This window comes from Brassica oleracea, chromosome C9 (genome assembly GCF_000695525.1).
Source record: "Brassica oleracea var. oleracea cultivar TO1000 chromosome C9, BOL, whole genome shotgun sequence".
NCBI classification, from domain to species: domain Eukaryota; kingdom Viridiplantae; phylum Streptophyta; class Magnoliopsida; order Brassicales; family Brassicaceae; genus Brassica; species Brassica oleracea.
The window spans coordinates 18,872,413-18,882,844 of NC_027756.1; the positions used below are offsets into that span (position 1 = coordinate 18,872,413).

Genomic DNA, 10,432 nt, shown 5'->3' on the forward strand with positions numbered 1-10,432 from the left:
TTTTGGATTAGTGTTACTTTATTTAGTTTATTTTTATTAATGTGAGATACATATATACATATATATGATTATTTTAATTGTGATATATGAATAATTAATATATTTAATATTTTACCATAAATAAATATTTATATGAAAAATTGACATTAATGATGATATATGAGTTATTTTTATTACCATATTTAAAATCCCTGCAAAAAAATTTAAATTTTACATCTCACAATTAATTTGATGTTATGTCACTATTTTCTAAAACCATGTCATCTATTTTAAGTGTCATGTCATTTTTTTTTCAGCGGAAATGATTGTTGTGACGACATGTGTATAAATCACTTCGCAAATATAGTCTAGGGGATTGTGTGACCAATCAAATAATACATGATTTTTTATTATTCGTTAAATTTATATATTAAATATTGTTTTCAAATGTAATAACTTTTTTGATATTAACACTTTTTACTAAATTATTTACATATTGAAAACAAAGGGAGTAACAAAATTTATGGTCATTAAGTGAAAGTAAATTACCACATTAATGATCATTCGGTACTATTGAACAAGATCTTGACCAAAGTTTTAATCAAGACCTTGACCAAAGTTTAACCAAGACTTTGACCAATATTTTGACTAAGAGAAATAGACTAGATCTTCATTAATTTTTATGATGATGGGTCTTCAGTTAACTTTTCTGGTCAGTATTATAGACCATATTTTGGAGGGTATAACCCACCTCCAGCAACTATGTAATTAGAAATATCCAAAATGTTCTTATAATAATATATAAGTATAGTTTGATGAGCAGTTCACATTATATATCATCACTCTTAACTTCCCAACTTTATAAAGTTTTCAGTAACAATGGCTATTTTTTTTGTAAGAAGCATGGAGAGCAAAGATATATAAAATTAAGAGAAATTTGGGAAAAGAAAACAACTAAACTATGCTATTGCCCCCTTAGTACAAAATAAAATTTTGTCACTTTTGGATTTTCACTACCCTTCAACGTTATAAAAATTTATATCAATTAATTTACAATGAAAAAAAATTAGGAAAAATATAAAACATGAAGTAGTCAAACATGTGCATATATGAAAAATATTTTTGGATTCAAAAAATATTTGGAATGGTAAATTGAAAAATAGGCTAAAGGTGTTAGTATATAGGATTTACCATCTACGACGATTCAGAATATGCAGTCTAACTGAAACACACTGATCTACAGACGGAAGAATGCGCATTACACTGGAACATTAAGATCTACGATGACAGAATACAAAATCAACATTTTCTTTTATGTTATGCATTTTTGGTAGATCATAAGAAATAATAAACGTTCTTATATCTTCTGTGGAATAATATACATTCTTCTCACTTCTCATCTATCTATAATATCGGTATTCTATATCTACCACCTCATCTTTATTCTACCTTTCGTAGAATGTAATTTCTACTAGATTTTAAACATAATCCGAAAATTTAGAAAAATCGGTTAGAAAATATTCCCTAAATCTATTAAATCTTTTTTATTTCCTTTTTTAAATCTTCTTCCCTAAATTTTAGTTTCTTCGTTGCCAACCACGATTTGGACCAAAAAATCGTAGAGCTTCATTTCTTTTTCATAGTTTCTCCAAACTTTTGTCAATCTAACGTGAGAATATGCACATCTATGCCTATTCTGGTTTTTGGAAATCGTCCAAAACAAAAGGATGGAAGTTTCTTGTTGATGAAAAAAATGAGGTAGATTACTTACTTTGGACACAAGCAAAACCTTTGACAACCTAAGAGTTATGGTTTGTGAGGACTTTGCAACCGATGTAAACTTGGTCAATATCGAGATGAGTTACTTACCTTCCAATTTGGTGATTGGCCTCGACTCACCCCCTTTTTTCATCACCATGATCGGTAACTCATAAATTTTCTTACATATGTGAAGACCAAAGCTTCAACGCGGTTATGTGTGTGTATTCGATCTAAGGTCGGATTTAACTTGAATGAAGAGCCTGCTGAGTCGCCTAACAGAGAGGAAGTGGGTATGTTTGTTTTTCTCTGGTTGATGTTGTGAAGAAGGGTCAACATTTTACTAGCAAAACAGCTTTGCAGGCAACAATGGAAATATGCGCAATGAAACATAATTTTGACTACAAAGTTGGCAACACGGATAATAGAGTTTGGTATGTTCGCTGCGCGGATGATGATTGCCGCTGGCGTGTTCGCGCAAAGGGATTAACAGGTTCTTCATATTTTATCATCAAAAAGTATGTACCTGATCATTCATGTGCTCCATCATCAAGGAACCACTCTGTTCGTACAGCTTCATCAAAAACAGTTGGTAGTCTTATTATGCATAAGTACGAAAGTGTCAAGGAAGGGAGGAAACCTAATGATATCATCCAGTTTATGCGTAATGATCATGGAGTTGAGATATCCTACTCTTTAGCTTGGGAGGCACGTGAGTATGCAGTAAATGTTGTGAGAGGCATTCCGGAGAAGGGTTATGAAAAAATTCCCAAATACTTGCACATGATGAAGGAAGCTAATCAAGGATCACACACATTTTATGAAACTAATAGCACTGGGAGATTCAGATTCCTCTTCATCTCAAATGGTCAGTCTATTCGCTGTTTTTATGCTGGTCTTCGGAAAGTTATTGTTGTGGATGGAACTTTTTTGAAGAGCAAATACAAAGCGGTATTACTGGTTGCTACTGCTTTGGATGGAAACTCGGACCTATATCCTATTTCATTTGGAGTTGTCGACTCAGAGAATGACCGCTCGGGGGAATGGTTTATGAGATAACTTAATATTGTCATTGCTGATGATCAGAGTTTAGCTTTTGTGTCTGACAGGAATACTTCACTTGCTAAAGCTTTTGCAAAAGTGTATCCGCATTCTCATCATGGAATTTGCATCCACCACTTGCTGAACAATGTTGTTACATATTTCAAGGGTAAAGGTGTCGCTGGTTTGGTTGCAAAGGCTTCTAAAGCTTACCTAGTTGCTGATTTTAAGAAGCAATTCACCGCTATTTTCTCAATTAGTCCTGCAATTGGAAACTATCTGATACAAGCTGATGTGAAAAAGTGGGCTCGTTGTCAATTTCCGGGTTACAGGTACGATGTTAGGACCAATAATCCTATTGAATCAATAAATTATGCTTTGCGTTCGCCAATAGAATTTCCAGTTATACATTTGTTGGACAGCATAAGGGAAATGATGACTCGATGGTTTTTCAAATGTAGAACTTTAAGTTCTAAGCATAAACAGCCACTGACCGTTGCTGCAGAGAAGAAGATTGATCGAAGGATTGAGAAGGGTAAAAAGTTTCAGGTTTTCCCAGTTAGCGATGATAGGTTTTTGGTTCGAGGTGACACTTTTGAATGTATGGTCGACTTGGTCAGACGCACATGTTCATGTGGGAAATTTGATCTGATGAAAATCCCATGCAGACACGCCATAAAAGCAGCTTTCAACGTAGGCATACAAGCACACACTCTCACTGACGACATGTACACCACTGCTTCATGGAGTTCTATTTATGAGGAAAGCATAAATCCTATTAGTGTCCCGGAAGATGCATGGATTGTCCCATCTCACGTACAGCAAGCGAAAGACCTTCCTCTAGAAACTAGAAGAGCTGCAGGTCGGATAAAGAAACGTAGGTACGAGACAGTTGAAGACAAGATCCGTTCGTCACAAGGAACTCAAAGCTCTAAACGTCGTAAATGCAGTCGATGTGGTATTGAAGGTCACAACCGGTCGACATGTGATAGATAAATATAGGATTCAAGCCATTCGGTCTATGCAAGTTACTTTTCAGAGTTTTTTCTAATATTATCTTTGTTTCATGTCAAACTCTGTTTTTTCAAGACCAATTTTGTTTTATGTTTTGTGCACGTTTCCAGTATTTGCTTCGTTTTATGCAAGTTTTTAGTTTAACGTTAAGATTTGATCCATTGATCCATAAATTGACAACACAACTGAATACCAAATTGATTCGATCTTTGACAAAGTAGCTAGATTCAGAAAACAATTACAAGATCAATCAAATTTAGAACATAGACATAAAATAGTGAGAATGGATCCAAGTCCTACATCTTTTGACTTCTTATGCTTGATAACCACTTCCTCCACTGTCTTTTTCAAGGAACTTCTCAAATCTTCAATTTCTTCGGCCATTATCGACTGTTGCTCATGCATCCTTTCTATTTCATCAAGCAGAGCCTCGTCAACTCACTTAAAAGGATGTTGTTCTTTCTTTCTCTGAATCGAAACACAAAAACGTCAACTGGAACATAGAAGAATTAAAAGTCACAATTTATCAGAATTACCTGTAAACCAATTGTTTCAAGTAGTGCAGTGGTTTATGTTGGAGTTATAAACACCCAGGTGACGTGTTCGATGCCCCCCATCTCCATTTTTTATTTAAAAAAATTTTAATTCCTACAATAGCCTTTAATAAGAGAGTCAAATAAGACCATTTTGATTCATATCATGTATGCCTTTGTTTGTTATCGTGTATGAAATCCAATGCTAAATAATAGATCCAATGCTAAATAAGAGAAATCCAATGCTAAATAAGAGACTCAAATCAATGCTAAATAAGAGATGCAAACTAATGCTAGTTACGAGTCATATAAGAGTAACTAAAAGAGTCAATGACAACCTACTTGCTAAACAAGTCATAGTGGAAATAACATTATAAAATCTCAACCGTAGGAGAAGTTGTAGCCTTTGGAGGAATAAAATTCCCATTCTCGAAATAAGCTCAGGATCATTAGCAGCTTCCCATAGGTCATAAGAAATCTTCTGGCTAGCTTCACGAATGTTGTCGTCATTCACCAACGTTAAGTCCATGCCTAGAAGATGTGCTTCAATGTGCTTCAACGCATATACTCCAGAATCGCTGCTAGTCTTGTTTAGGAATAAGGGCATTGGAGCGTAAGTGACATCATAGGGCTTGACGGTAAATCTCCTCTTCTCTGAAGACTGCACAGCTTTGACAATTCTAGGGATGAGATGGGCAAATGGCTCCAAGTCCTTGTTGTGTTTCAGTCCCCCACAGTCAAAACCTCTATTGAACGAGTAACAAAGTTGACACACATAGAGATCCAGTGGTTACCGTTCACAAGAAGAGGCACATACATACGATTAACATCAAGATCCCACACTAGTCTTGTTCGTCTGTGTGCAGGAAGTTCACCAATTCCGTACTGGTGGAGCAATCCTTCTACCCTGAATTTTTTTCTGTCTTTCTTGAACTCTATGTAAGAGTTTTTCATTTGATTAGTGAATATGCAGCTCATGAAGGCTACTTTCGATGGATTCCATCATCGCAAAGAAGTCCTCTCGCGAAATAAGAAGTGCATAGCATCAATTTCCTAAAAATTATGATACAAACAGAGTGAGTTGGCGTGCTGCTAAAGAAGAAGAAAAGTAAGTAGGTGTGCAAAGTAATGTATAACTTACATGATTGTTCAGCCACACTGCAGGTCCCATAACACGTTCTGCTAACTCAGTTGTGTACATAGAAGGTCCAATTTTAAGGTGCCTGCGATGCAACATATAATTAAAAATTTGTTCAATTTAGAACATAAAGTCACACCATAAACTTACTGTTTAGTAGTTGAGCACTAATGAATCAGTTTGGCCCATGAATCCTCAGGGACAAACACTAATGAGTAGTCTTCGTCGTTCACCCGGTCCTCAGGTAATTCCATATCTTTGAGAGTGGGTGTTCTCCAATCTCCAGGCTTAAAGGATGATAATGGAGTAACCCATTTAGGTGCTTCTTCATCACTCATTTTTTTGTGAGGGATCGAAACCTTTAACATGTGATACTTGAGAAAGGTTCCCCAAGGCGTCTTGTAAATACTCTTGGGTGCCCATTTCTTCTTTTTTTGATGAAGGCTCCCCATGGGTAGATGATTGTGACAAATTCTTCAAAAAATCCATCATATCATCAGTTTCAATTTCAATCTCCTGTTAATAAAACCAAACATAACATTATTTGCGAAAACAGTGATCAAGGACAAAACAAAAGAGTCGAGAGACAATACATTACAGAGAAAACATGTCATAGTCATAAGTTCACTTCATACCAAAATACATTACAAGGCGATTTCCAACAAGCCGATATTACCATCAAACAACAATGATATTACAAAAGAGTCAAGAGAAAATTACAACAAAAGACAGTCCGACATATTACAAAGCTTCATTTTATGGTTACCTTTCTTCCTTGCCGAGGGCTACGACGAACCGTAGGAGGAACCACACTCTCATCAACCTTGCCTTTGCCTTTTTCATTTGTTGCTGCAGGACACAGACTCTGTGATGATTTGTCTTGGTCTTCCCCATTGTTGCTGAAGGACAAGGAATCTCAGATGCGCTGTCTTTCCCCATTGTATCAGAAGGACCCGGAATCTGTGACACCGCTTGCTTGAGCTCAACCATCTCTTTCTGGACCTTCTCAAAACGCTCTTGGATGTCATTCTGCACCACCTCCTTGAAAGAGTTGAAAGAAGAGGTGAACAAACCTTCAATGAAAGTCTTCATTCCACTGGAGATACCACTGTTATGTTCAGCCGCCCGTTGACAAAGCAGTTCTTTCTTTCGAGGCTTGGCACCATGATCATTTAGCTTACGCTTTCCCCTTCTTACAACAACAGTCGGTTCCTCTGCATGTGTATCTGTGACATCTTCGAATTCAACATTCTCTTCATCCTTTTCTGAATCAGAAAGCTCCACAGTTGGAGGCAAAGCCTCGACTTCCCATGCGAATTCCGTCCAATCTTGTTTGGCATTGAGCAGAGTAACAATACGACCAATTCGTTCATCTTTCTTCTCATCTTCCCTATAGAAATCATTGCTATCAACCACATCATTGTTTCCAGTAGCAGATATAAATGGGAACAACTCTCCATGACAAGAACAAACCCAAACAATAAAGTTCAATTGTTTGTTAACTGAACCGAATATAATTTTAAAAAAATTATTACCTTATTAAAGTGAGACTCTAGGCTGCTGATATCTGCGTAGGAAACTTTCCCACTTCCTTTCCAATTCCTACATCTCACTTTGGTCATGTTCTTTTTGATCTTTTTACCCACCATACTACCAATGTCTGGGATTGACTCCATAACCCATATCTGAAACGCATAGGAGAATCCATCCAACACATAATTGTTCTTCAGATGCAAATCTCTCCTTGCTTTGAGTATTGATGCAATCAGCTCGTCATACGCATGAAGATCCACAGATACATCCTTATCTTCTCAAAATCCATCACCAAACGGATGTATTCATGAGGGATAAACTCTCTTGAATCCTTAGCTATGAGGAATCCATGTATGATACACATATACACTAGCCTAACCCTGTCCACATACGTCCACTGGTTGCATTCGTTAAGAAGCTTCGTACGTATCATGAATAAGTTGACCTTTCTACTTTTCCTCAGCACATTGCTCCAGAACCCCTTATCATCCTTCCAATCATTGAAGTCAATGTCCAGTTCATCTTTGAACTTCAATCCGGTCACAGCATAAAATTCTTGCGCAGAAAACCTAAGAGGCCTTTTTGCAAATAGAAACCACAACTCGTGAAGCTTGGAAACCTTGAGTTGATTGCATATGAAGCTATGAATGATCTTCCCTGAGTAGATGAGCTTGTTGTCTATGATTGCCAGAATCGGACCGAAGACGGGGTCTTTCAAAACTTCCTCATACTCATCCTTGAGAACACCCTTCACTTCCTCCAGAATTGTACGTCTACACGTGTTGTTATTCTTATCAATCTGCGTCTCAAATCCTTCTTCAAGTATGCGTTTTGGAAACTCGTATGCCATTTCTATAAAACATAAAAGCAATAACTTCAACTCGTTAGTAATGCCTTAATGAAATCAAACTATAACTCAATCTTGCAATCAAACTAGTAAACATTTTATATTGCACATGTAACTCACAATCAACTCAACCGCAAACTACAATGAAAACCATCAACATGAATTAATTTGTTTTTAAACAATTCAATCTCTTCCTAGTACATAAGGAACATATAACTTCATCTCATCTTTGATAAACTATAAAACAGTCAAGTATAACCAAACCCGCTCACAAACATAATGCATAATCGTTCTCTTAAAATGTCAACAAAAAATAAATTTCAAACAATAAACTTGAATCATTTTGATTTGTACTGCATTCAATCTTTTACTAAGACATGCACATCAACAAAATAAAAAAATCAAAAAGGGGATCTCAAAACCTTACCTTCAATTTTAGGGAAAGAGAAACCGAGATAAAAATCGAACAACTTCAATCTCTTCGTCCCTAGAACAACTTAAATCTTCTCCTAGTACATGCAAATAAAGAAATTAAGATCAACACAAAAAAACATAAAGGGGATTTCGAAACCCTAACCTCAACGATTTTGGGAACCGAGATGAAGTAAGAGGAATAGAAGAACAACGTGAAGCTAATCGTCCTTTATCAGCGACAAGATGCTTCTCCCGAGCTTGAACAACTCCAATTATAGCCGGCGGAGATTACAAAGTGATTCTACTCTGTTGTGTTTAGAGAGGAGAGAAGAAATAAGGAGGATGAAGGAGAGATGTGATGATGAGTTCAAGGTCTCCGACGAACTAAGACGGCCGGAGAAGATAGTGTTGATAACGAAACCTAATCGCCGCCTCTTCGTTAGAGAGAAAGCAGAGTTGGTGTCGACGACATGTTATGATTTTTTACTCTTACCTCTTTTTTTTACTTCTTAGTTAAATCAGGGTAAATTACGTGACTTTTTAAATATAAGTATTTCGAAATTAATAAAAAGGACAAAACGGTATTAGCATTATTGTTTATACTATAGAGACAAAGATTTTGGTTATAATTCTAAGAGGACAAGGTCCTAGTTGTTTTGTTCTCTTTTGAAGAAGCTAGGGCTTATATGATGAATTATTAAAGCCTTTTCATTTAATTTCATTGTTTGCAGAAGAAGGAAGTTGGATTTAACCTTGGATATATTGGAGAAAAGACTAGACATGACGCAGTACGATCTATCGCTCGTTGTAAAGGTACGCCAACACAATTGAATGGTTATACTACGAAAAATAAATCATTCACAAGAAATATACGAGTTTTTATTTAAGGACGTCTAACATATGGTTTTCTTAAGTATATCGTTAAAAATGTTTCATCAAACATTTTTTGTAGATGAATGCAACAATACGCAACACGTAAATGACACTGTGGAGTCTTAAAAATTTAGGTTAAAAATATGGAAAAGAATATTTTGTTTAAATCGCATGAGTAAAAAATACAAAAAAAATTGTTAGCAAAAAAAAAAAAAAGTTCTATACTGTTTGTTTACGTGAGTACGCAAAGTCATTACCATTTTCATAGCTTCCACCATTTTACTAATTACCATGAAATGCAAACACGCCTACCAATTCAAACAATTGTTACAAATGTTTCTTTGTTTTGTTAGGAGTTAATTTCGTAAATTCTGATGAGGGAAGCGCCATACTAATTGTAAAGGGAGATGGATTTGATGAAGATTAAATTAAGAAGAAATTAGATAAGATTCAGAAGGAAGCAGATGGTGGAGGAGGATGGCTATCCTGTTTTTGTCGCTAATATTAATGTGTTGTTCATCTATCTTCAGTTTTATGTCTTCAATAGTATGTTGTTAATAAACTGCTTGAAATTTGGTTTAACTAGTATAAAATTTTCCTTGTCTATTTTTATATCTTCGTGTGATCGTGTCATATCAATAATTTATGAGTTTTGGTTCAACTTTTAAGATATGGTCGTGTAAATTATAAGAAAGCAAAAAAAAAAACTGCGTTTAGATGATAAGAAAGCAAAAAAAAAAACTGCAATATCTTACGTTATAACAGCTCAGAGGAAGAATCAGAGAAGAGTTGAAGCAGTTTTCTTTCTGGTGATGATGATTTGAGATCATGGATCGATTGGAGGGAGAATCGATTTGCGGCGGAAGATTTCACGGATGATCAGAAGATGGTGTTGGCTTAAGCTGTCATCAGAGGAGAGGCTGACACTACAAGAAAACAGCGACATACTGAGGAAAAAAATCGTCGGTATGTCGTCGGAATAACATTATTTCGACGACATACCGACGAAACAAGTCTTCGGAAATAACTCTTCGGAAATTTTTTTTTTCCTCGGAAATCCCTCGGAATTTTCCGACGGAATTCCGAGGAAACAAATTTCCGAGGAAACTCCGAGGACCACCAGTTCGTCGGAAAGCTCCTCGGAATATACCGAGGGAGAACTTTCTCGGAATTTACCTCGGAGGTTCCGACGAAATGTTCCTCGGAATTTTCATCGGGAATTTCCGAGGAAATGAACCCTCGGAAAATTCCGAGGAACAAGTCCCTCGGTATATTTCGAGGAATGAGTCCCTCGGTATATTC

The 10,432-nt window shown here is 36.0% G+C and overlaps 1 protein-coding gene across 1 annotated transcript; it reads left to right on the forward strand.

The window, feature by feature from the left end:
- The first annotated feature begins 2,106 nt into the window (after window positions 1-2,106).
- LOC106314492 lies at window positions 2,107-3,774 on the forward strand. Its single transcript, XM_013752359.1, has 4 exons — window positions 2,107-2,783; window positions 2,847-3,110; window positions 3,240-3,350; window positions 3,447-3,774. The coding sequence occupies exons 1-4, from the start codon at window positions 2,107-2,109 to the stop codon at window positions 3,772-3,774; spliced, it is 1,380 nt and encodes a 459-aa protein (XP_013607813.1).
- Window positions 3,775-10,432: the final 6,658 nt, after the last annotated feature.